The 27,258-nt window shown below is 37.9% G+C and overlaps 1 protein-coding gene across 5 annotated transcripts in view; it reads right to left on the reverse strand.

Moving 5' to 3' along the window:
- Positions 1-27,258, reverse strand: part of CC2D2B (coiled-coil and C2 domain containing 2B) — a 35,747-nt gene that overhangs the window by 978 nt on the left and 7,511 nt on the right. The window contains exons 8-37 of one of the 5 annotated variants that reach the window (XM_083443481.1): positions 27,072-27,255; positions 26,312-26,448; positions 26,079-26,204; positions 24,169-24,378; positions 23,804-23,901; positions 22,309-22,449; positions 21,427-21,553; positions 21,011-21,132; positions 19,313-19,490; positions 18,343-18,493; positions 16,726-16,873; positions 16,504-16,642; positions 15,971-16,174; positions 15,368-15,457; positions 14,824-14,918; positions 14,362-14,532; positions 12,806-12,908; positions 11,454-11,563; positions 10,364-10,460; positions 9,738-9,836; positions 9,389-9,571; positions 8,284-8,487; positions 7,844-7,933; positions 6,847-6,960; positions 6,131-6,265; positions 3,992-4,114; positions 2,663-2,721; positions 1,497-1,674; positions 790-1,080; positions 340-650 (exon numbers count right to left, since the gene is read on the reverse strand). In XM_083443481.1, the coding sequence (XP_083299607.1) occupies positions 892-1,080; positions 1,497-1,674; positions 2,663-2,721; positions 3,992-4,114; positions 6,131-6,265; positions 6,847-6,960; positions 7,844-7,933; positions 8,284-8,487; positions 9,389-9,571; positions 9,738-9,836; positions 10,364-10,460; positions 11,454-11,563; positions 12,806-12,908; positions 14,362-14,532; positions 14,824-14,918; positions 15,368-15,457; positions 15,971-16,174; positions 16,504-16,642; positions 16,726-16,873; positions 18,343-18,493; positions 19,313-19,490; positions 21,011-21,132; positions 21,427-21,553; positions 22,309-22,449; positions 23,804-23,901; positions 24,169-24,378; positions 26,079-26,204; positions 26,312-26,448; positions 27,072-27,255 (4,005 nt within the window). In that variant the 3' untranslated portion in view covers positions 340-650; positions 790-891. Of the gene's footprint in view, positions 1-339; positions 651-789; positions 1,081-1,496; positions 1,675-2,662; positions 3,113-3,991; positions 4,115-6,130; positions 6,266-6,846; positions 6,961-7,843; positions 7,934-8,283; positions 8,488-9,388; positions 9,572-9,737; positions 9,837-10,363; positions 10,461-11,453; positions 11,564-12,805; positions 12,909-14,361; positions 14,533-14,823; positions 14,919-15,367; positions 15,458-15,970; positions 16,175-16,503; positions 16,643-16,725; positions 16,874-18,342; positions 18,494-19,312; positions 19,491-21,010; positions 21,133-21,426; positions 21,554-22,308; positions 22,450-23,803; positions 23,902-24,168; positions 24,379-26,078; positions 26,205-26,311; positions 26,449-27,071; positions 27,256-27,258 lie in introns of those variants that run through there. The other 4 variants (XM_083443482.1, XM_083443483.1, XM_083443485.1 and 1 more) reach the window with 4 other exon arrangements.

Consider the following 27,258-nt stretch of genomic DNA (forward strand, 5'->3'; position numbering starts at 1 on the left):
TACCATATGTCCCAGCATGTGTGTGTTTTTTAAATATGCTAACTCTAGAAACAAAATAGGCAGGAAATACTTTTTAAAAAATCTATAGCAAAAAAAGGTCTACTTTATACTCCACCACTGACACATCCTCCTCTTCTAAGAAGGAGAGGAAGCAAGACAGGAAATGTTTCTGTATTAGGTTATAAACAACTAGCAGTGGAACTATAGGCTATTTATACTGAAATCACATTGAAATCAGCATGGTTATAGGGCAATTGCTAACAGGATGACATAGAATTCTACAGCTAGCTATTCAACAATGTATTTCTACTCTTGTACTAAAGGAAATACAAAGCATACATAACTGCAAACTTGGAAGACACTGACTAGTGAGCATAGGATGGTATGCAGGAGTGTCTAGAGAATGAACCAAATTGCTGGCTAATATGCCATTTCAGACATTATCCAAAGGTAAAGGAGGTTTGGTCCCTTGCCTTTATGGTGAATATTGATTCAAGGCTGCTTTCACTGGGTAGTCATTAGAAACACAAGTCCTTGAACCAGCAATATAACATTTTGAATCTGGCTAATTTAAATCTTGCAATATAGAGATGTGTGCCAAGAAAGCTTTTATTTTCTGATTATTAAAATCTTTTTCATGCTTTTTACCACTGCAGAAAGTAAATGAAAACACAAGTTAATACAATTACAAATGAACAGCATTTTTACATATATCTAGTAAGCAATATGTGAGGAACATTTAAGAGATAATCTCTGCAAAAGCAATGTGAATCTCAAGACATAACTTACTACTACTTGTTGATATAAGAGTGAAAATTTAGACATCACAACCAGCAAGCTCCTCAAGGCTGCACTAAAATTCTTGATTCCTGAAGAGTTTTGTGGTACTGCTTACTGATGGCGTACCAAAGATACTAAATATATCCAGACAGATAACATGTTATTTGGGTAAGGATGAATATAAACAGCAAGAGCAAATTCTGTGTTGGGAACCTCTGAAGAATGAATTCCTGTCTGATAAACAGCTTCAGTTATTGACTGTAGATCCAGATACGGCATTTGAATAGGAAATCCTGTAACCTACAAAAATTTAGAAATTACATTATAAAATAATCACTGTGTCAAACATCAAACGTTGCATATTTGCTCAGCAACGATATTAAACTTTAGAAAGTATAATTTCTATAACATTTTTCAGTACCTTAACACTGTTTCGTGTTTGAAGTTTGTTTAAATAAAAACAAGGCCACCTAGTGAAATGATTAAGTTCTGAGTTCTGGCTTTACCTCTGAGCACTAGCCCCCTCAACTCTAAATCTTGGGCTTGATCCCTTATCTCTGAACTTTTGTGCCTAGCTCCTAAGTGATGTCTGCCTGTGGCTCAGTCCTGACTGAAAAGATCCAAACCCCCCCCCACCCTTTATAAGAGAAGAAATAATGGGAGTGAGTGTCCCTGAGAGCAGGAAATTTTAATAATCTAGTAGCATAAACACTAACCCAGTAATGTTCCTGGAAAGCCTCCAAATTATTTTCTTCTTTTTCTCTAGCTATCTGACCAGTTCTAAATTCTAGATTTGAGAGAATTTGTCGTAAGACACTGGTACACTGTCGATGCCACCGAGTTGGCTGCTGAGATCGCCATTCCATAAATTTCTTTTTCAAAGTCTTTTCAATCCTGTTTTTTTTAAAAAAAAAAAAGTAGCAGCATAAACAGTAACCATTACAGCATTGTATTAACAAAACGTAGTGTTGTATTAACATTATAGTGACAAAACGTCTAAATTAGTGGGTATCATGGAATGTAGAACAGAAACAATATTTGCAAAGGGGAAAACTACATACAAACCATACATGCAGGAGAAGCTATGATAGGAAGGAAGAGAGGCTGAATGGAAAGTGGTCATGATGTCAAGTTTGCTAATGGGCCTTGCCTTTTAAGTGGCATAACTGACACTACAACAGAAGAAGGCAGATGACTTATTACAAGGCTTCCTTCTAGTCAGCAGGCTGAATGAAAAAACTTCTTTTTTTGGCATCTTTTAAACTGATGCCAGTTGATCATATATTATAATTTTAAAAAATTATATAAAACCAAAAAAGAGAGAAAAGAGAAAGGGGGGATACAACCCCCCCTTCTAAGGTAGATCTTAACCCTAGTCTCACACTGAAGGGGATAGACTCTTCCAGCTCTCAACTGGGAGCTTCCCTTTCTTCTCCTAGCCTCTCACCCCGGGAGATCTTCCCTTGCCTGCCTCTCACACAGGGTCTTTCACCAACCATTCATCACCTTCATTAGCCCAAAGTAGAGGACATCAAAAATGAAACAAATCTTGGACCTAGAATAGTCTAACAACTGTTCCACAGTTGCTAGTATTTCACTGTTTTCTTTTTTTATAGAAGATGCTTGACAGGGTGGTGATGGTGTATTACATAGACTCTCTTCAGTCTGAGTTCAGGCCTTTGTCATTATACTAGAACCCAGGATTATACAGTGGAAGATTAGAACAGACAAGAAGAATCACTTCTTCACACAGTACATATTTAAACTATGGTATTTCCTTCCACAATATGATATAACTACAGCCTGCTGCTTTTCTTTGAAAACAGGAGTGGCAACATTAAATGCTTTAAAAAAACACCACCATGATGTTTAAAGTACATACCTATTTTGTAGCTCTACGACTAAACTTAGATCAGTTGGCGTGTAAAATAGTTCTTCTTGCTAAAACAGATATTGTACAATACTGTAATATACAGATACACATTAAGCAGGATCTGGAACGATTTTCTGAAGGTATCACAATTTTTTGATACAAAGCACACCATACATTACTAGAAAAATGCAGCTGTAACGTATAAGATGGTCAGGGAGTGAGATTCCTGAAGTATAACTGGCACCAATTAATTACTGCTTGTGGTATGGAGATTAATAATGAGAGAAGCTGTGCAGAAAAATGCTAACACTGATGGGAGAGGAGTGAGAGCACAGATAAAATTGACAATAGACTACTCCCTCTAACTTCAGCTCTCATCTGTTTTCCCACTATGAGGAAATGTTGGATTAGCCTGTGGTTCCAGTTCCAGATTCCATGAGACTGCATGTTTCTTTCCTCCTAAAAGAATCATAGAACCATGCAATTGTAGAGTTGGAAGGAATTACGAGCATTATCTAGTCCAACCCCCTTTAATGCAGGAATCCTTTGCCCAACTCAAACCCATGACCCTGAGAATAAGAGTCTCAGGCTCTGCTGACTGAGCTATGACGACAGTAAAGAATTGAACTGTCTGTTTCCATGTGGACACAATCTGTCTACTTATTTTTAAAGTCTGCTGGTTTTATTGTTATTTCCTTATGAATATTGTATACTATTTTATGTAAACTGCTTGGAGATTTTTTTGATTAAGCCATGTTGTTAAGGAAAGAAAGAAAAACTACCGAGATATATATTAGTAAATTCAAGTTGTATTCTTGAAACATAGATTCATGTTCCAGGATGCAAGGCTCAAAGCTAATTTTGAGATGTGGAAACAGAATTTCCACATTCCAGCATTCCATCCTATGATGGTCTCTATTAAATAGTAAACACCTGTGTCTTCTAACACTGACCTAAAGTTGATTGAATGATGTTGAAGACCACCCTTTTTGAGTGCCCTTGCTAAACTGTTTTGTACAACAAAGGCTCACATTATTTCTGTGTTTGATGTCTTTTGACTGACAAGTAGGTGTGGTTTGCCCAAAATAGCTCCACAGACCAAACTGAGAGTCTTGGTGAGTCTAATTAGGCCTGTGACATGGAGGTTCCTCACCCCTGATTTAAATGCACACACAGCTCTCTGGTATCAGAGCAACTTGCAATTTTTAAAAGCAGAAGTCTAGCTCAAATTCTTCTTTCCTTCTTACCCCAATATGTAATATGTAGGCTCATCCAGTGAGGCTCTGCCCCACTGGGCAAGTCACTTGCAAGGTAAGTACTTTTTGAAATATTTGTCACCTGTACAGTCTGCATTTTTAAATCCTGAACGTGGTATGGAAGAAACTGTTTCCATAAGCTTTCCTTTGAAATATCAAAACTGACACACATTGGTGAACTGTTCTGCTGTATGTTGAACCAGACCTATCAAGACATAAAATGTAAACAATAAATAATTGAAATAAACACATATTTGAACTAGTTCTGCCACCACATATCCTTTTAGCTAGAAATGCCATGGACTGAACCTAGGACCTTCTGCTTACAAAACATCTGCTGTCACTGAATGATACTCCCATTTCCACATACACTGAAATCTATACTGGATTTGATTTAAAATATGGAAGTTCCAGCGTTTATATGGAGTTTTGCAAAACAAGTGGGCTGTCCCAGAAATGTAGCAGCACTACAGAACTTAACAAAGGCAGAGACCAACTGAAACTGGTGAGGTTTATACAAGAGTGGGGACTAAGGAATGTCTGTCAGGAGATGAATCCGAGAGATATGACTCACATATGTGTACCCAGTGTTTAGCTTGTGATCCAGAATAGACTTCCTATTGACATCCACCCCACTGATAAATGCAGTGAAAGAACACAAATAGGAGAGATCAAAATAACAGAGCATGCCCCAGTCTGCACAAAATTTGAATTCACTCCAGTTGAACATACAACCTCACTAGGGTATTTCATAACAAATCAATTACAGTGGTACCTCTGGATGCGAACGGGATCCGTTCCGGAGCCCTGTTCGCATCCTGAGCAGAATGCAACCTGAGGCTGCGCGTGCGCGGGTCGTGATTTGCCGCTTCTGCACATGTGCGTAAAATCATTTTGAGTGTCTGCACATGCGCAAGCGGCAAAACCTGGAAGTAACCCGTTCCGTTACTTCCAGCTCGCCACAGAACGCAACCTGAAAATGCTCAAACTGAAGCAACTTTAACCCAAGGTATGACTGTAATAAGAGAAAGACTGACTAAAATATTGGGGGGGGGGGGGGAATAAGGAAAACAATACGGAAGGAATAAGCTCTGGTCTATTGTGGGAAACAATGAAGGCAGTGATGAAAGGGGCATGTATACAGGAAAAATCACTTTTAAACATATCACGTAGGACACAAAAATGACAACTGGAACAGGAAATTTCCCTTCTGGAACAAACACACAGTTACAGGATCAAAAATGCTTTTTAAAAAATTGCAAATAAAGTGGAAAGAATTGGAGACCATAGAAATAAAGAAAACTATGATACAGCTGTACTTAAAACACAATACGAATCTGGGGTGAAGAGGGTCTAAACCCTTAGCCACAAGATTATGAAATAAAAGCAATAAAGAAACTATAACTGCCATTAAAACTAAACCAGGAGAAAAATATTTTCTACATAACAAATCTGAGAAGTATAAAGAATTTTTCTCCTCCTTGTACTCCTCAAAAAAAATTATTATACAATTTTTTAAGCACAACACAAATACCAACTGTAAAGGAAGCTGTGGACTTATGGAATGGGTAATTAAAGAAGAATGAATAAAAGAGGCAATTAAAAACTAGAAGTGAGAAAATCTCTTGGTCCAGATGGATTTTCTACAGTATTTTATAAAACATTTACAGATTTAATAGTTCCACATATGACTATATTGTAGAATGATATCTTAGCTGGAGACTCATTGCCACCAACCTGGAAACAAACAATATTTGTATTAATTCCCAAACCTTACAAAGATCCCTCATTAGTGGCATAATATTGCCAATTTCTCTACCCAGATTACAACATTTTCACAACAGTGATGGTTAATGGGAACTTTTATCGGGAAATATAGTTATCAGGCTCAAGCTGGGTATGTCCTGGGCCTTCTTCAGCTGAGGAAAAGCATCTAAAATTGGTTGGTAATTTAAATGTGAGTGAACGGGTGAGCTGCCTGAGAGCTTTACAGCTGAAGTTGGAAACAGGGCTGCAGGAGGAGGGTCAGACCATAAATGTTGCTATCTGGAAATCTGGTGCAAGCTGTTAAATCTAATTAGAAGGGTGTATTTGTCATCACTATGTTCTGTTACTGTAAAGAAATACAGTATTACAAACCCACCACTGCCAATGAATCTTCCCATGATGCAGGAAGCATGTAACAGTATATTGTTTTTCTACTCCGTTTAATCATACTTACATTTTCCCAGCTGATTAAGCAATCAACACTCTGTAGAGGGCAAAATGCATCAAACTGCTTATAGCACTGGCCACTCAGTGGATTCCACAGAAAATACTCTCCATTTTCTTGTGTTGCTACATAAGCTACTTTCCCCTGTAATAAGCAAAGGATACAGCCAGCTTTGTTGTTTAAAAAATTACCAAAAAAACTCTATTTTCCTGCCTCTATAACACGGAAAAAATAAGAAAATAAATAAAGCAACACTTAACCTATGTCTGTGTTTATACAAGAGGGAAGTGCATAATAAAGCTATGAATTTATACTGTTCTACTTGTTATGTGGCTTATATTTCTGAGAAGAACTATACCACAGGCAGGAAACCTAAAGCCTGCATCTCATTTGGCTCAATGACTGAATTTGCTGATGACACTTCCAGAGTCAGCTGGTTCATTTCCTTGCCCATTCAAGGTTTTTGCACTTGTTTGTGTTGCTCTCTTTCAGCGCTGGGCTCACTACTGACCCTGTTGTTCATGCCTACTCTTATTTTCATGCCATTCCTCTTCTGAACACAGACATACCAAGTAGAACATCTACTTAGCGTTCAACCATGCACCCTCTATGGTTTTCTGCTGCCGGTGATTCTCTCCATACTGATCTGCACTGAACTGAGAACGAAAAAGTTCACCAACCCTTGAAATATAGAAACAAAGATTGAAATATTTTGCCAGACTTACTTCTAACACTGATGTTCCCAACAGTACCCATGCTTTTTTCCCAATATACAGAAAGTAGTTACATAGAAGCACTGCATGTTCTTCTTTACTACCAATACCAAGTTCAAGGAAATTCTGTTAGAAATATAAGATCATTCATTCTTAAAAGCAATGCATATATTCTTCATCTTCCCACAAAAATAATACTACAGTGGCATTGCCACGAGGAAGTTCAGAAATGGCAGCTTGCATGTTATTTAAAGATTAACTTCAAGTAGCAAAATAAAAAATCACAATGCTTTCACAAGTTATATTTCTTCCACTGCTATATTATATGTTTAAATTATGTAAATAATAAAAATAAGCAGACTAAGTTCAAGGTGCTCATACTGCTGTATTGCTTTATTTAGCTTGGGATGAAAGTACCCCTTTGAAAGCCACTATGAAGTTCAGGAACCCTCTGTAATCCTGTGGAAAATGCCCCCATCCAAGTTTTGCCAATTACCCACATCATTCTGGTGGGGCCCTAATTCTACCATATTTTTAGCATGTCTTGCTTTAGTAACACTTTCTACCATTTTAACTGGAACAGATATAACACCTGTAATTTCCTCTTAAAATCTTTCTTTCCAATGCTGTAATATATTGATCGAATTCTGTGGCATACACGTGGTTAAGGAATTTCTTTTTTGACTATAGTACTTGCATGAAAGCTACGCAGGGCTGGTGACTTGTTACTTTTATCAGTTTAGCTTCTGCCCCTCCCCTCATCTTAATTAACTTAGAAGACCCTCAAACTTCAAGCTTGTTTGAACTGCAGAAACATTTCAAACATCATTGCTCATATTTTCAGGCATATTATTATGACTTAAAAGGAACATCAAAACCTTTTTTTTATTTAACAAATTTATACCCTGCTCTTCAATAAAATCCTTTTTAAAGTGGTTAAGAAATGCAATTTACATTTTAAAAAATCAAACCAGTAAAAAAAGCATAGCAGAAATAAAATGTCATATACCTCTGATGTCATCCAAAGATCAACATCATCATTTTCATCCCCAGTGTCTGATATACAAGGAATTAAAGACACAAATCGTGATATAAGATCCTACAAAACAAATAGGAGTATGTCTGTCTCAGAAATACATATTAAAATAATCCATCTGACATTTGGCGTTTAATTAAAGGCATCAAGCAATAATTAACTCGTGTTACTTTTTTTTTACATCCTTACAGAGGTTAGCTGTGATCTTATGCCACCCTGATGATGGATGTGAGCTTTGGCTGTGGTATTGACCATCCTCAGCATCACATGTCTCATAACTGGAACCAAATGCTGCAATGCCAGCCTTACAGCTCATAGTTTCCAGCAGTTTGCCTTTAATTGTGGGACCCCTGCTATGAGCGCCCCAGCCCACCAAGTATGTGCTGATTCTGTGATAAACATTACATACTTACAGAAGTTGAGTTAGGCTCATCAGCACACATATCTAATAACTGCTGAGGTGGATTCAGAGAGGTAATGTACTTTGTTACTAAAATATTTCTTCCTTGATTGTTAAAAGCTGAGGTTATTATTCTCCTCTTTGGAAACAATGCTTTGCATGTTTGCTTAAAAATGTATGCTTTTTGCAACAGTGTTTGATCTTCATGATCTATGAACTGAAAAACAATCGAGAGTTAGTAGTGAACAGTGATGTGGCTGACTTTGCTGATGATATTAAATTGTTCAGGGTCATTCATTGTTCAGGATCGTTAATACAAAAAGGGATTGTGTAGAGCAGGCATAGGCAAACTCAGCCCTCCAGCTGTTTTGGGACTACAGTTCCCATCATCCCTGACCACTGGTCCTGTTAGCTAGGGACGATGGGAGTTGTAGTCCCAAAACATCTGGAGGGCCGAGTTTGCCTATGCCTGGTGTAGAGCTCCAAAAGGACCTCTACAAACTGAATGAATGGACAGTAAAATGGAAAGGTAACATGATGCAACAGTATAAAATTACGTATGACCTGAAGAAAGTGGATAGCAAAAAGTTTTTTTCCCTGTCTCATAATATTAGAACTCATGGACATTCAGCTTCACTGAATGTTGAAACATTCAAAACAGACAAACTAAAGTGCTTCTTCACACAGCACATATGTAAACTATGGCATATGTTTCTGCAGGAGGCAATGATGACCATCAACGTGGGTGGTTTGAAAAGAGGACTGGAAAAATTCATGGGGGATACAGCCATGAATAACTAATAGCCATGTGTTTATGCTCTGCTTCCATGCTTGGAGGTAGTGAGCTTCTGAATACCAGTTGTTGGAAACCACAGGAGTGGAGAATGCTCTTGTGATAAGGTCCCCCTTTTGGGCTTTCCACAGGCATCTGGTTGCCCACTGTGAGAGCAGAAGAATGGACTAGAAGGCCGATTGGCCTGATCCAGCAGGTTCTTCCAAAGTCCTTAAAAACTTATTTTAAACTGAGATCAAAACTATAATCTCAGTTATAAATTTCAAAGCAATAATTTCATGCAAATTATCCTATTTATTAAACAGAGTAAAAAATAAAGGCCAACCTTGTCTGATTCTAAATTATTTTCAGTAGAAGATATTTGAGGTTCAATAGTGGCAAATATGGTTAAAAAAGTATATTCCTTCAAGTTCTGGCCATGACATTCTTCTTTGGGAGGCACATATGTCTTACTCCAAGTATATCCAAGCAAAACCGGTGGCATGTTTACTTGAAATGTACCACAAATCTGTGAAAACACACATTATTTGGCTTACTGAAACAAATGCAAGTATTAAGAGTTTAAAAATCTGATGATATGGCTGCATTACAATTTTGCTATTTTAAAAGCAACTCATTATCTGCAGCTATATTAATGATACAAAATCTTTAAAAGCATGATTCTTCTTCATTACCTTTGATTGCTCCAGGAGTGTAGAGAAAGGAAACATAACTGATCCAAGCCAATTCTTTCTTGCATAGGAGTGACCACTGCAGTTTTTTGGACATGTGTCCTAACGAAATTAATAATTTGTGTTACTCTTTTGTATTTTAGTATGCATTATTCAACTATGTTTCCTCAACAGCTGAATCTTAGAACTATCTCACGTCTTTATTCACTTACTGCCTAAACACGGTGTAAGGTGTTTAAGCAGACCAAAAGTATTTTCCTAGCTGCAACTTATCAAAAACTTTGGGGGCACAAAACAGATTTTCAGTAATATTCTCTCTTCATTAAATATCACCAATTTTATTTCTAGTGCTAATAAACAATTTGAAAAGAAATGAAAATATTTAAACTAGAAACAAGAGGTAACATCTAATACTTGTAAAAATACCAAATGATTTAGCTGGGTTAGAAAAACATTCTTAGAAAAAATGCTGTCTAGTTTCAAATATGATGCTGAAATAGGGTTTGGTGTACAAAATACCAGACTTTTCTTTAAAATCTGTAATACAATACTTTACTCCACCATACTATACTATAACCTTCTGTGATTCCTTGTACACATTACCCAAACAAATTTAGTCTACAATTTACCTCATGCTTTTCAATCACAAATTCATCAAAAATGTTAATATTTATATTGTCTTTGATTTTAGATAGCCCTGAAAAAGTATAATCATGCCCTGGAGAGCTGAAACAAAAAGCAAAAAAATTAAATCAAACATTTTGATAACAAAGTTACTGAAACTATGTACAGTCGTACCTTGGCTCTCGAACATCTTGGGAGTAGAACGTTCCAGTTCCCAAACGATTGAAAACCAGAAGTGAGTGTTCCAGTTTTCGAGCATTCTTTTGGAAGCCGAACAGACTTCCAAAATGGACTGAGTGTTCCGGTTTTCGAGCATTCTTTTGGAAGCCGAACAGACTTCCAAAATGGACTGACTTCCGAGTTATGAATGTACTGTCATATTGTACTGAGGTTTTGGTTTAATGTTCTCTAAGCAGTTCTGCTTGTGCACTGCATCTTTATGCATAACTTCTCAAGCCATTCTGAATGGGTTCTACCATGAACAGTTGAGGAGGTGGGGTAGCAGAAGTGCCCCGTTGGGTCAGACTGAAGACACATATAGTCCAGCATCCTGTTTTTACACTGGCCAAACAGATGCCCATGGGAAGACTACAAGGAAGACCTGAGTGCAACAGCACCCTCCCTACTTGTGATTCCAAGAAGCTGGTTCTTAGAGACATACTGCCTCCAAAAGTGAAGGCAGAACACAGCCATCATGGCTAGTCACCATTGGTATCTTTATCCTCCAGGAGATTCTGCAGCTGGGGGGAAATCTGTGACTACCTGCACTCACCAAATACATGATCAGAACTGCTTCTACTCAAGAATGTGGAACCTGGAATCCAAACCTATATTTCTAAACAAAAAAAAAAAGTCTGAAGCCTTCAACATTTCATATTCTTCAGGCTCCCTGCAAGGCAACCCCTATGATAATATTCAGATAATTTCCACAACCATGCAAAATCAGGGATTACTGATTTAACATATGTAACCGATATATACAGTTGAAATCAGAGACTTAAAATAATGGAACAGGCTGCAATGTAAAAAAACATTTGGCCACAGAAAACTTGAAGTACTGTACACATTATTAAAAGTGAGGTACACGTAACTTACATAAAATCAACTTGCAGTTCTTCGTTCCAACATGGATGAGAGCCATCAGCAGTGCTAGTTTGATAGACTGTGTCCTGGAAGGTAACTTCTACAAAAGGGTGGACACCCACCTAAAATAAAAATGTGCAGTACATACTGGAATTTATTTTGGTTTTGTCTCATTTTCAGGCCTATTGATCATAGACATTTTCCTTATTACAGTTATTTAGATAAACTGCAGACATTTTAAAAATTAATATCGAAGTTACTCATGTAATGCATTTATCTCCCCCCTCCCAATATAATATACCCAGTGGGCATTACAAGAGAAAAATACACTCCAGTTCTCATTCTATCACAAAAGCAGCTGCCAGTTTGGTGAATTGACAACCAAACTGGTACCAAACTGTAAACTACATCCCTAACCACAGCCAAGGCAGATGCTGTGTAAAAGGTGTGGAATTTAGTCTTACGGTTTTTTTACCTGGTTCAGAGTCCTACAGTATAGACAAACTGAAGCTATATGTCTTCCTAGTGCCTTATTCTATTATTGTTAAATAGAAAATCAAGCAGCTTGTTAGAAGTTAGTTCTGAAATGTATAATCTCATAGAATATAGTGTATCACCAGCAGGAACAGCCCACCAGTTTCTTGTTGTTTCTCTTCAGCACCATGTGTGTGTGGTTCAATCATAAAAAGACTGAATAATCAAGTCAATAAGCTGTGGTTACAAGTCATAGACATTGCCCCGCCTCTGTTATTTCTGTGGACACTCATGGAAGGTACTCCTTTTTTCGCAATCGGCAAGGCTAGCACTTAGGATGCAGCTGTTGCTACTACTGTATGGCATCAAGTCTTAGTTTGTTCCTTGCTGATCCAACCCTGGAGCTCTGTGTTGCTAGAGCACAACCTGAGTCCTGCATTCAGTCTGAACCCTTCTCTACCTAGTCTTATTGCAGAGGACATTATGTCTTCAACATTAAAAATAAAATTTTAGAATCACCTCATTCTCCAAAAATAAATGTATTTTACTGCAATGTATAGGATAACTTTCAATCCCTATGCCAGAAAGCTCATTGAAGTCCTGCCAGCACAGCATGGGTGTTGATTCAAGCACAGATTGCTCCCTTCTCCCTCAATGTAATAATCAAATTCCACCCCCTGAATACTAGCATTCAAATTAGATGAAATATCTGAGATTCAGAAGCAAAAAAAGAGGCCTTGTTGTTTAATGAAAGAAAACTTTTAACCACAAGATGAAACTATGTATAAATATACTGCAGTCTTTAGACTAATTTCTGCACACACAAAATAGACATACTTTGGAAATTAATTTAGAGGGGGCATATAAATGTTGTTGTTTTTCATAATTACCTCATACAAAGGGTCTGCTGAATAGGCTGAATTTCCTGACAAAATATGTCTGCCTCTGGACATACAATTTGGTAAATAGGATGGCGAATTAGCAACTCCAACCCTTGAGATAGTAAACAAGAATTACATGCATATTTCAGCCAGTTTACTTCATTAACATGCATCAAGATTCCCTGCTTATGTATAGGTACGTAATTGGCTGGTTGTTACTAGAAATAAAAGGCAGTGAAAATGCACTCCTGCTGGAGTGGAGGCAGGAAAAGACCACTTTGAAAGTTGACATTGCAGCATGCACACTTGCAAACTGAGACAGGGGGGAAATGAACATTATCAGAGGCGCAATCTCAGCAGGTAGGCAGCCAGCTTGCTTTCCGTTAATTGATAACCAGGTGAAAGGGGTTAGCAATGAGCAGCAATCTTCTGAACTGGGGCTCTGAGCCAGGATGGAGTTGGCCAAGCAAGACAGAAACAGCAGGAGGCAGTACCCCATTGCTGTACCTCCACAACCTAGTAGGCACCCACATTTGTAGAGTGTGTGTGCTAAATTAAGATTAGTCTGCCTGTTGCAGGTAGGTCAATATTCAGTGGCTCAATAAAGTTGTGGCTCTTTATTTAAACCACATCCATCCATGCCTTCATTCTGAGTTTGGAAGCAATAATAGTTAATAGTTTTCTTTGTGCTTTGCTACTTGAGCAAAATCATGAATAATGCATCTCTTAAGGGAGAATTTCAGCATAATGCTTGTAATTCTATGCAAGTCAATGAGACTAAACCAGAGCAAGTATTTTGTGATTTGCCCCCTACGTCAATCATTATTGTTAAAATATTATTTAGATTCTCTGAAAGAAAGCTCTGTTAGCTTGCAGCTACAGCATACTATTTTGTAATCCAAATTACTTGCATAGTAAGGTATAAAAGAACAAACATACTTTCAAACACTGTAACTTGTAAAATTATTATTAGTTTGTTTCAGAATACTGTACACTAAAGCCTTGATTTTTCAACATAATTTGATTAGATTTAGTGGCTATTATGCTAACCATTTACACTTTCACAAAATCCTTCTACGTATCTGTACACTAAAATAGTATTTCACTGCACAGCTGAACTTCGAATAAAAATAGCACAAAATGCTAACAATGTGTTGATGGTTAGAAGCTGCAGTAAAATATGCACTATGTTTTAATATGCTTTCCCTATAATTCTCCTTGTTATACTTCAATTTCACTGTATTTTCCCATAAATATTTTTTCTAACTTAACCATTGTAGCTGTCTCACTTCATTCAGTGACTTTTAAGATACTGATACTGAAGATATTTAACAAAGTATTTGTAGCAGTATTCTTAGCAGTTGAAATTGTTCCTTCATTCTAGATGTTATGTGCAAATGGAAACTTTATACTGATAGGCATATAGAACAGATTATGAAATATGTATGCAACTCCCGAGACAGATGGAAGCCAACCATTATGCAATTCTCTATGACACAATGTGTTGATATAAACAGTCTTTCTCAAGAGTCAAGACCTTTATAATCTAGGAATTCTGTACCTACTTAGTTGGTGGTGCCTTTCTTGAAGGGATATTATAGGCTCTCAATATTCTGATGAGAAGTTTTACATCTCCATCAGAGACAGCCTGTGCTGGAATCTTTCGCCTCTCTTTCCTTTGTGGTTTCAAATGTCTTTTGCGTTCACCTAGCTTGAAAATTGCATTACTCAATTCACTATTTTAAAAAAGGAAATAATTTAGATCAGACTTCCATATGCTCATATGAGAAAAATCTAAATCTTAATTATGCATTTTGTAACATAATTCTAGAAAAATAAGTTTTAAACTGCAATGTTTTTCTATAGGCTTTTTGTAATAAAATTAACCATAAAATTCAGAAACTTTAGTCAAGTGGTCTATGAAGATTATAGAACAGCCAAAAATATATGTACATAGCCCTACACTAAGCAGCAAGGTGAATGGGATATAGTCCATTAAGCTTTTACATAATAAATGAATATTGTACCTCATAGATATAATTTCTTCATAATCATTCACAATATCTGATAAGTTAAACTTGTGCCTAATGGTCACAATTCGTTTTGTAGCTTGTTTTCTCATCTGTATATAAAAAAGAGACTCGATGAATGCAATCTGAAACTAAATCATCATGGGTTTAGCTACATAGACAACAACATTGTAAGGTCCAATATACCTCAAATGTTTTGCATTATAGACTACTTTTTTAGAACATGATATGGACAAAATCTATTTTTTATTTTGAATTATTTTGAAATCAGACATAACTTTTAGTTCTAAGTGGGAATTGAAAGGGGTCCTCCAGATTCCTACAGCAAATGGTGGGGAGAGTTAAGTACAGCTGTGCTACATATGATCATTGATGACAATTTTAATGTTTCGTAGGCATACAATACTGACATGAAACCAAGTTTGACACAAGATGACTCAAACAGTCCTTGAACCCAGCCCAGACTGAAATACCTAGCTGTATTTCCAGAACCTCTGTAGCCATTTATGCTTCAATATTAAATTTATGGAAAGTATCATACCATCCTAACAAAAGTGGCTGAACTATTCCTTCGTGCAGAAATAGGATCTGCATCTGTCATCACGTCCTTTTCTAACTGGTCCCCATATGCCTGAAATAAGAATTAGTTCATTAATCATAAAGCATTAATTTTCACTGGACTGTGCAGCTAGCCATATACAAGTTAAGTTGCTACAATTATGTTCCATTTCTCATTGTATCTGGGGAACTTGCATAACTCTCAAGCATTTTGTCCCTCAGCTTTAGAATAATACTTTCTAAGTACTGGTACTTTGTTGTATGAATTAATGTATATCTTTGATTTCCTATATAAACATTATATATTTGATATTTCCTTGTTTTTTCCATATGTTATTTAAGAGCCTGGGATTATGTATGCAGTCTTGAGCTTCTTGAAATAAAGACAACATGGAAATAATTCTTTTTAATGAATTTACTAAAACTATGTAGAAAAGCATCATAAAGCTCCATTCCTCAGAATACATAATCAATATTGCCCAACATGAATGTGGATATTAGAATGAAACACATAGCCAATACTGTTTGTATTCAAGCAAACTGTATTCAAAATTGTAGGCCAACATTTGTTTTTAAAGTGGAATACCTGAAAGACTGTGTCTGGTATTTCTCTGTCATACAGAGGAATTTGCTGGAAACCATAGAAATCTAACTGTCCCAAACTTCTCAGCTGCAACAGCTGGAAACGTTTACAATTTGTAATCTCTTCTGCAGTAACAAAGTTAAATTCTTCTTGCAGCTGTTCAAGACGAAAGTATTTTGATTCATTTTGCTCCAAGGATTTTGTATACTAGGAAATATAAAATAATTTATTTAGCAAGTTAGTTGCCTACAACAAATAAATATGGCTGTTGTTTTTAAATTTAAACTAAAAAATTTACTTCTCTTAATACCGCTTGCAATGTTATGTTCCACATGCATGCTGAAATGATAAAGAATAACCATTGAAAACACAAGTTTTGCACATCAGAAAGTGCAGGTGCATGGATCTTGCAAACCTGGTTCAGGAGCTCAGCAAAATGCGTGTCAGATGCACACCTCACATTTCCAAAAAGTCTCTGATATGACAAAGACCTAAGTATCAACTGATACACTAGCTACTGAGACTTAAATATTTACCATGATTATCTCAATCAAATCCAAATAATCAGGGTTATTTGGATCAATATTGGCTTCTTTTGCCCACTCAATTAGTTTCTGTATGTCAGAATGTTGCCAAATTCCAGTTCCTTTTCCTGAATCAATACACCTTGGCACACTAAAGAAAAAGAAAAAAGAATTAAAGGGATAAACAAGTCTCATTATGATGGAACTCTATTCAGCAAATATAAACCTTATTACCTAATGCAGGGAACATGAAGGGGCTGAAATGTGGGTGCTAAAGGAGCTCCTGTGTCATCAACTGTCCAGGATAAAGAATACATTAATTTTCCTGATGTCAGAATACACAGTTCTTCTCTTTCCTTTTCATCAAGGAAAAAAGATACATCTGTCAAAAACATAACTGAAATAAGCCTTTTGATAACAAGACCTTATAATTATGTTTAACGTATTATTACCAACAATGCCACAATGTGGATAAGCCTACACAGACGAGAGAGAGAAAACAAATATGAGATATAAACTACCATTAACACCCCCAAACATTCCTACTTTTACATCATTTGAGTGAATTAATGATAACTGCCATACATCCAATTTATACCCCAACTCCTGAGCAGGATTCTTTTTTTCTGATAACGAACAAGTGATCAGAGTGAAGTATCCTCGCCACCATGATGATAATGGAAATGGTTAGGACTGCAGTGTTAAGGCCAAACTAATCATGACAACGCAAGGGACGCAGGTGGCGCTGTGGGTAAAACCTCAGCGCCTAGGGCTTGCCAATCGCATGGTCGGCGGTTCGAATCCCCATGGCGGGGTGAGCTCCCGTCTTTCGGTCCCAGCTCCTGCCCACCTAGCAGTTCGAAAGCACCCCTAAGTGCAAGTAGATAAATAGGTACCACTTTATAGCGGGAAGGGAAACGGCGTTGTCATGATTAGTTTGGCCTTAACGGAAACGGCGTTTCCGTGTGCTGCGCTGGTGCCGGCTCGCCAGAGCAGCTTCGTCATGCTGGCCACTTGACCCGGAAGTGTCTCCGGACAGCACTGTCCCCCAGCCTCTTAAGTGAGATGGGCGCACAACCCTAGAGTCGGACACGACTGGCCCGTACGGGCAGGGGTACCTTTACCTTTACCTTTAATCATGACAACAGCAGCTTCATGTGTTTAAATGTGGATCTGACAACTCACATGAAGAGGGAGGATATGATGGTCTGTTTTTTAATAATAAAAGAGTGTACAGTTGATTGAAACCTTAATACCCTCAATTTACCTCTTCACAGTCTGTTACTCCAGAAATGCTTGGTGTTTGAATCATGATGATATGCTCTAAGAAGGTAAGCTGTCAGTGAAGGGTGGGTTTTACACCCCTTACCTGTGCTCCTTTTACTCTGTGACTGGGACAGTTCTACATATGGGTGTAGCTGAGTTTTTTGTTAGGGAGGGCAGAACCTCAGATTTGTATTTATTGTTTGTTTTGTTTCAGGGGGGCAGCTGCCCCCCCCCTTGGCTATGCCCATCGAGCTACATCTAAATGCATGGATCTGCCATCATTGCATATTGACTAGCCCTCACAGTGACTTATCAGAGGTCTAAAGGTAGAAAGCTAAATATCCTCAGAGTTTGGGGGCTCTATGTAAAAACCTTTTAATTCTATCAAATATATCACTGGATATAATGGGAGAAATAAGCATTTTAAAAAAGAAAGCCATTATCATACTGACAGGTGCAGCAGACTTAATAGAGGCACCCTTCCCATATCTAGTTTCCTGTACTGATCATCCACAGAGACATATTGCAGCATATTGCTTTGAATGATCCACAAATAGTAGTTAAAAATATATATTATGAACTTACTGCTTCCCACTGCCCCATTGGAAGGTTTAACTTGTTGTTCACAACTAAACTCTGCCTCCTCCAAAACATCTTTGCTTTTCAATGTAACATTATTGGGAAGAGGTAAGTACACTTTGGCCAACAAAGTCGGTTTTTTACTTGATTCAAATATCTAAAATTAAACAAATCACCCAATGTTTTTAAAAAAGAAGATTAAGCTGTGGCAGCTTAACCAAAGAAAGGCAAGAAAAAAAATATATGCAAAGAAACCCTATTATACACATATTAAAAGGCTGATATAAATCAGTACTGTACCTAGTGCAAAGTGGATTCTTTTTAAATAAACAAGTAGTCATCAGTACAGCACAATATTGTGTAAAAGGTACCACTGATCTAAGATTATAAATATGTTCTAAAATCCACACATTACAAAATCAGTGGCTGTATCACATGGACTCATGATGTACTCCCAAAATGTAACTACATCTTTTCTTCTTTACCATATGCACGTCCTACAAGGAAGCCACAACTGGCCCCACTTTCCACTGGCATGTACAGATAATATAACACAGCATCAAAGGTGGGTCTAGGAGAGTGTGACTGGTGCAATCACTCCGGGCACGGAGCGTCTGGAGTGCTGAAGCAGGTGCCACAACTATGATATCCAATGGAAGGCAAGAGGCAAGGAGTGCAATACTTTGGCGTTGCACAGGGCACCACGGAAATTTGAGATGCCAAAATCCTGACAGCGATGACAGAGTGAAAAAGACATGTGACATTTTCACACATTATGGAACACCATAGATTCACACAATTTTTATGCAGCCTACCCATTAAAATAAAAATACAGGAAGCTATGCTGAGTATGAACAATAGTTCTTAAATATTACATCAAAATACAAACCAATTTTCTTCAAAGTGCATGGTTTGTAAAGAACAGCTTCAGCTATGGTACACTGTTGAACTATTTTTATCGTCTAACTAGGCATACCTCTAATCGAAGAGATTCAGGCCAGTTTAATACTTGAATTCTAAAAATTTGCTCAAATATTACTTTAAAATCCTGGTGAAGAGGTGCTTCGGAAGTAGAGGAGACCAATTTATTGTTGTAATATATTTTAATAAAGTATTTTTCCATTTTGACTTTTTCTCTTCTCTGTCGTTCATCTCTAAACATACCGGAATACAGACCAGATCAAATAATATATTAATATTTATATACACAACCAGCCAACAAATCAGAGGAAACTTTCAAAGTACAATAAAATATGTGCTCACATTTTTCCTACATTGGTTCTCACTATGGCAAACATTTTAAATGTTTAATGTGTACAGAATTAAATTGAATATTAATTATATATTCCATGCCAAAGCAAAAAGTGGGGGAGTACAGCATAATCACATATTTTCTTTAACTTGTGCAAAGTTATTAAAGATTTTGAAATCAATAATAAAGATACATTTTCTTTCTATCACTAGGGTTCGAAGTCACAATTCTCATATGTGTGTGTCTTTTTACCACAAAAATTACTAAGAGCTCCAAAAATTAGGGAGCCATTGCTCACACAGTGAAACTGCTTCTTCCTCTCCTCTCCTCCAACCTGCAGCTCCCACACACCCCAAATCTGCTCCAAAGGGCTGGGGGATCCTCCAGAGCAGATTTGGGGACATGGGGGGGAGGGTAAACCAGAAGATTTATGTTGCATAAGCACAAGGCCGTCCTAAGCATATTCGGTGCCATGGTGCAAAGATCCCTTTCCCAGAGTTGACCTTTTTATAGGGCTAGAGAAGGCAGGCAGTGGCTGGAGGGTGGCTCTCCAGTGGGGAAGAGGCGGAGGCTGGCTGCAGCGCCTCCTGGCTCAGCTGGCCACATCGTGCCGCAGTGGCCATGGCAGGCAGCACACTGTGCGCTGCTCCCGCCAAGCGTCGGCTCGGTTTTTTCCCTTTTAGCATTCTGGCACCCCGCAGAATTCAGCACCTGCAGGCTAAAAGGGGGAAAACCTAGCCGACACTCGGTGCAAGCGGTGCAAGAACCCTCGCTCACTCATGACGCTTGTTCAGTGTTCCCCAGACTCTCGCCTGGTGCCCTCCAGAACTTGGCACCCCGGCAGCCTGCGCCACTAGCCTTAATGGGTAAGACGGGCCTGCATAAGCAGATGGATATAACTTGATTATACCCATTGTGCACTGTGTCCTACAATTAGCAGAAATTCAGAGTAACTGGCAGCCAAACATTCAGGAAATTTCCAGATTTTCCCTTCAGTGATGGTCTTCACATAGGATTTGGCTCCCCCTACTGCTTCAAGATGGAAAATGCTGAACTTCAGAAATAGTCTTGGAGGACAGCATTAATATACAGTAATGGGCATAATGGTGGGGTGGAAAGAACCAGTGGAACATAGTTCTTTCTGGATATCAGACATGCATAGGCTATTGTCATTGGCATCTCCACTTTCAGAAGGAAAGTGAGGTGTGGGATGGGCTGGCTGGGGGCCGGCTCACTTAAGGGGCATTTCCCCCCTTCCCCCACCATAAAGCATTATAAAACTCAATAAATAAGCAGAAAACTACAGGTGCACAGGCTTCTCTTTGTGTCTCATACACACACACACATATTTATACTACTGGGGAAATACATTTTTATATAGGTGCTTTGTAAAACTAAAAAATAAGGAAACCTGCAACTCACAGAGGGCACATGTCTTCTGCTGTTATTTCTGTTACAAAGGTAAGATGTGGTACCAAAAGAGGTTCATTTATCCCTCTGATGTTCATTGTGGTTTGGAAGGTATGAGCTGAATCCAAGCATCCCTAGAAATCAATATTTGTATTTTCATTGCACCCAATACATTATTTCAAACAAACCACAATATCTGCATTCCAATTAAAAAACCTGGTGTAATAAGCTTAGAGTGGCATGTATGAGATAGAGTACTCTTCAATTTTGAATTTACACTGTATTTAAAATATTCATAAGGTCAACCAGATTTCTACAATAAGCGCCAGAAATTAACTGAGCACAAACCAACAGGGAACAGTGCTAATCACAGCCATTTTCCTATGGCACAATGATTTACTATTCTGCAACTCCTTCAACTTAAGAACCTTCTGTCTTCTTCCGGCTGCTGAAAATTTGTTTGATAAATCAGTATATCTTTCATCTCTTGGAGCATTTTCATTCTCTTCTGATATGTTGCCTTCGAATTCATCAAGTTCTGAGATATATGTCAGCCTTATTGAAAGATGGGAAGAAAACAATGAAACCTCTACATTTAGGCTCAAATGTAATCTGACATTTGGTTGTATGATTCCTCTCCCTTTTTAATGTGAAGAGGATATAACTGGAGAAAGGAAGTGCTTAACACCTTTTTGCTACCTCTTTCACCTGTCACTCTTCTCACACTCAATTATAGCCCTCCAGTGCTCTGCCTCTGCAGCTTTATCTGAGCTTTGTTCCTTTGGAAGGAAATCATTGGAGGTCCATTGCATTTTGTAATATTTGAATTTATTTACAAATATACAGGTTAAGCATAGATGGAGACATACAGCCTAAGCCAGGCTTCCTCAACCTCGGCCCTTCAGCTGTTTTTGGCCTACAACTCCCACGATTCCTAGCTAGCAGGCCCAGTGGTCAGGGATGCTGGGAATTGTAGTCTCAAAACATCTGGAGGGCTGAGGTTGAGGAAGCCTGGCCTAAGCATTCCAACAAAATATACTGCCCTACATCACATCCTCAGAGAAACACACTCCTTGATCTCCAAATACTGTTAGTTTACTGAGCACTCAAAATCCTGCTTTTTGTCTTTTTAGATTTTAGATTAATTTTTAGAGATTTTAAAGATAACAAGCTGTTTATCAGTACATATAAACTAACAAACTGTGATATATTCCCTTTCTTCTCTTTGAGAAACACAAATACACAAGGACTAGATTAAATCTTCCTGAAGAATTAAAAATCATGTATGAAAGATAATCATTACCACTTACTTTTGAAATTGCAGCCTGACAGTAGAACTAACAAATCCTTGCTGTCTCCGTAGAGATTTTATTTGTTTCCATACTTTCATAATACTTTGTATTAAGCATTTATCTCTTTGGTGTTCTATATCATGTAATATTCTGGTATTTCTGGTATTTTATAATGCAAAACAGGGGAAAAAACCTGAGCACAAACTTAAAATTCCATTTAATGATTTGCAGTTGTTAAACAAAAATCTAAAATCATGACATAAATTGTACATTCATTTTCCCTGTGATTAACATATTTTATAAATATAGTTACACACTGCCCCAGTTTCCAAGCAGTGAGAGATTCTAGGGGTTCCAGCACTTTGCCCAGAATTTGGTTTGCTTGGAATGAAGGTCAGCAGAGACTGTGGCATCTTTAGGATAGATGGTTTTATTTTCACATATATACAACTTAAGCATATGATAGAAGGGCTCACTGCATATCTGTGTCTCCTGCTTCCAGCTCATAGGCAAGAGGATGCCAATGCTCTCCTACCCAAGAGAGTGAAATCCCACCCATTTTTTGTACAGCACAGAGCAACTTCTTTGGTTATGCTAATCGTGGTGCTTAACAAGCCAGAAAGTCATTACCTTAATAAAGGAATTGGTTTGGCAAGTCTGTACATTCTATCCAAACAGATGCAGGAGCCCAAAAATTGGAAGGGATTCATGGCACCATTCAGAATGACACCCACCAAACTCATAATGCTACCCACTTCCAAGAAAAAGAGGTCTGGGCCTAGACCTACAACCAAATAACAAAATAACAACTTACAGTGGTACCTCTGGTTGCGAATGGGATCCATTCCGGAGCCCCGTTCGCAACATGAGCAGAACGCAACCTGCATCTGCGCATAGGTCGCAATTTGCCACTTCTGCGCATGCGCGTGATGTCATTTTGAGCGTCTGCACATGCGTGAGCGGTGAAACCCGGAAGTAACCCTTTCCGGTACTTCCGGGTCACCGCGGGATGCAACCTGAAAACGTTCAACCTGAAGCAAACGCAACACAAAGTATGACTGTACATGTATCTGCATCTGATACTTTCACAGTACATAGTTTCCACTGTATGCTGAAGATGTACTCCTTTACCTGGGCTTTGACACTCAAGATATATATTTACAGCACCCACCCTATTCCTGGAACTGCATCTTGCTTTAACTTTTTTGAATTTTACATTGTTATAACCTACCCTAGGATCTGATGCTGAAGGGTGGGTAACAAACTGAAATGATGGTGATGATGTTTGTTTTTTATTTTATTTCATAGAATTTATTTTCTACTTGACTGGAGGGGTATTCAACGTGGTTAAAACTTCAAAGCAGCTTAATCAGTTGCTTCAGGGAATTGATTTTGAGTCAATGCAGATTACTCACTATTTTCAACTTTGCACTCTTGGAAATCAGCATTGACCAAAGCAGTATATACCTATAGCATGGTCAATTCCTCCTCCTGCCCCATTTTAAATAGGTACCTTATTTGTGATCTGTAATCCTTCAAAGTTTTTGTACTTAGCTCACTTGTTTTCAAGTTACTTTCCAGTAATTTTGTGGAACTTATTAATGCTTTGAGCTGTAATAAAAAATAATTTATTTAAAATGCATTTTTTTTTAATTAATGAATAACTTCATGTGGTATTTTGTTAAACATAATATTTTAAAATGAAAGTGTCACACTGTAAAGGATAATATACTTTCTGGATATTTGGGGTTGTTGGTTTTTTTCCTCCCCTGATATGCATCACTTTGCATTCATTTACATGGATTTTCATTTGCCATTTTACTGCCCATTCTGTCAGAATGAAGACACAAAGATAAAGTAGATAAAGCATTTTCTTACTTTTTCAGATAGCAAGAGAGTAACATTCTGCTGCTGCCGTTGTTGAAAGCAGTCATAAAGGTCAAGCAACCTGGCAGCCAGTACTTGTTCACAGTTGAAAAAGAAATGATGGCTAAACACAATACTTGATATGTTAAGATCCAGTTGATAAATTTTGCTCTGTTCCTCTGACTTAGTTATGATGCAGTTTTCCAGTTGAGGTTGCATTGCCTGTGTTTAAAAAAAAAGTAAATTTGAGGTGAAGCGACAAGTTTTTCAGAGTTGAATATGGTTTGAATGAGGAATTACTTCATCTGGCATACATTGTTTTTGGCTCTGATATGTAGTTTTTGCTTTGCTTTCTAGGTGTTCACAACATTAAAAAAAACCTGCATAACCTCCTTGACCAGAGATAACAGTGGAGAAAAATGTGTGTAAGTCTACACTGTGGAAAGTGATGCTTCTCTCGTATCAATTGACTCTCCTAAAAACTATTTCTGTCTTAATTCTTGGTTACTAAGCTATCTCTTACTCTTATTTGCTCCTTTTGAGTTGCTATATGATTCAGCCTTAAATATATGTACAGTGGTACCTCAGGTTAAGAACTTAATTTGTTCTGGAGGTCTGTTCTTAACCTGAAACTGTTCTTAACCTGAAGCCCCACTTTAGCTGATGGGGCCTCCTCCTGCTGCTGCGCCAGCGGTGTGCAATTTCTGTTCTCATCCTGAAGCAAAGTTCTTAACCTGAAGCACTATTTCTGGGTTAGCGGAGTCTGTAACCTGAAGCGTATGTAACCTGAAGCATATGTAACCCGAGGTACCACTGTACAAGAATTTATCACATCTAAAAAAATATAAGGTGTATTTTACATGAGAGCATAAATATTACATATGTAAAAAAGCATGATAAACATACCTCCACCCCAAATCAAAGGTGTTTATTCTAAGTCACTCTGGTGACTATTAGTCTTACTTCAGATAAACTAAACATTTTTAATATTAATTTTATCGCATTAATATCCTAAATTTCTTTCATCATAGCACCCAAGACATAGCACCCAAGTATGTGTGATTTCCAGACACTTGTGCACTAATGAGACCCTACCTATAGCTTGAACAAGGTGGTGGCCTTATGTGCCTTCAGACCATTATTTAACTTCATGTGTGTTTGATTCCTTAGCAAACTAATTTATAGAAATCCCTAGATTTATAGAATTTTATTTGATCACTAGATTTTAAGTGTACTGTATGTATATAAACTTTGGGACGCGGGTGGCGCTGTGGGTAAAACCTCAGCGCCTAGGACTTGCCGATCGCATGGTCGGCGGTTCGAATCCCCGCGGCGGGGTGCGCTCCCGTCGTTTGGTCCCAGCGCCTGCCAACCTAGCAGTTCAAAAGCACCTCCGGGTGCAGGTAGATAAATAGGGACCGCTTACCAGCGGGAAGGTAAACGGCGTTCCGTGTGCTGCGCTGGCTCGCCAGATGCAGCTTGTCACGCTGGCCACGTGACCTGGAAGTGTCTGCGGACAGCGCTGGCTCCCGGCCTATAGAGTGAGATGAGCACACAACCCTAGAGTCTGGCAAGACTGGCCCGTACGGGCAGGGGTACCTTTACCTTTACCTTTTTATGTATATAAAATGAATGAAGTACATTAAAATATTTTAGCTAAAACATAAGATATTATATATTACTGTTAATATTAGCTCAAATATATTCATTCCATTTTAGTAGTACACTGCACAACTCCTAGTGAAGTAGAGAGCTTCCTCAACTTTCATTAGTTGTAAAGATGTGAATGAACAATTCCATCTAAAATATACTCCCAGCTCTATATAGTATTTCTAGCCTGGGAATATAAAGCATTTCCTAGCAAAATAATAGTCTTAAAAAGGAAGTGTTTTTGTTTTTTAAAGTGGAAAAAAGAAACAAACCTTCCTGTATGTTGTCTTTAATCGTGGGTCAATCTCAGAAGGAAAAAACACTCTGTAGTAACTTGATGGTTTGATTGGAGAAGGCAGTGACATTATTTCCCCATTTTCTTCAAACCAGTTTTTCCCCTTAATAAATATGAATCAGAAGCACAAACAACATTAAGCAAGTCATCTGCTTTTTAAACATATTAATTAGGTAACAGAAGTTTTTAGAAACTAAGCAGCACATTTACCCCATCTTGCTGAAGAAGACGGTTTTCCATTTTGTAGTATGTATTCCTAGATACACGAGGCTTTCTTGGAATATAAAATCCTTCATCTTCTAGGAATCGTGGTGCCATGTTGTCTGGCAATTTACAGCTCTGTATAACTGAGAACAATTATTATGAAGTTATGGTGACATATAGGTAGAATGTAAATTCTTGAATTAATTTATCCTCTTCTTTTTGTTGGTCAAATATTTAAATCTGATCCAGAAAAGTACAACAGTAACACAAAACAAACTGCTTAACCACCTACGCCAAATATAGCAAATTTTAAAATGAGCTCTCTCTTTCACTAACTTTTGCTCTTCTCTCTAACCCTTCCTTCTCTCTCAGAACGGTTGATACTGAAACGTGTCCTGTTCTGGTCCTGCAGATAAGCTCATGTAGCAAGGCAGGTCTATTATCACAGCACCAAGCAGAGCTCCTAGCAAACAACTTGCTTTGACAAGGACTGAAAGTGTTCTAGGACCTTTAGAGTTTCTGCCTCTAGCCCACCTCTCTTAAACTCTGCCCACTTTTGAAGAACTAGTCTCTTAATGGGCTAACCTGAAAACAGGCACTTTCCATGCATTCCATGGCCTCTTACCTGGGGAAGGGTGGCAGTCATTTCTGCATTTGTACCAGAAAATGAACAGGATCAGACTATCTGCAGCCTACTGTGCATTTGTGTGTTCACATGCACCTTTGTAAGATCTAAGTCACTGTCATATTTTGTAACATACATTACCCGGGGAAGTGCTTGGCAGAAAAAGCTGTTGGTCCCATTGCTTTTGCTTATCGGGATTACTGCATTCACACTCAGGAGGTTTTACTTCAAGCAGTTCTGGTAGTAGTATTTCTCTCACATGATCAAGCAAAGGAGCTTGTTCATTTAAGCCACAGACATTTTGAAGGCTGTCATTTATAGAGTTCTG

Source organism: Podarcis tiliguerta (assembly GCF_965153285.1).
Source record: "Podarcis tiliguerta genome assembly, chromosome: 5".
Classification (NCBI taxonomy): domain Eukaryota; kingdom Metazoa; phylum Chordata; class Lepidosauria; order Squamata; family Lacertidae; genus Podarcis; species Podarcis tiliguerta.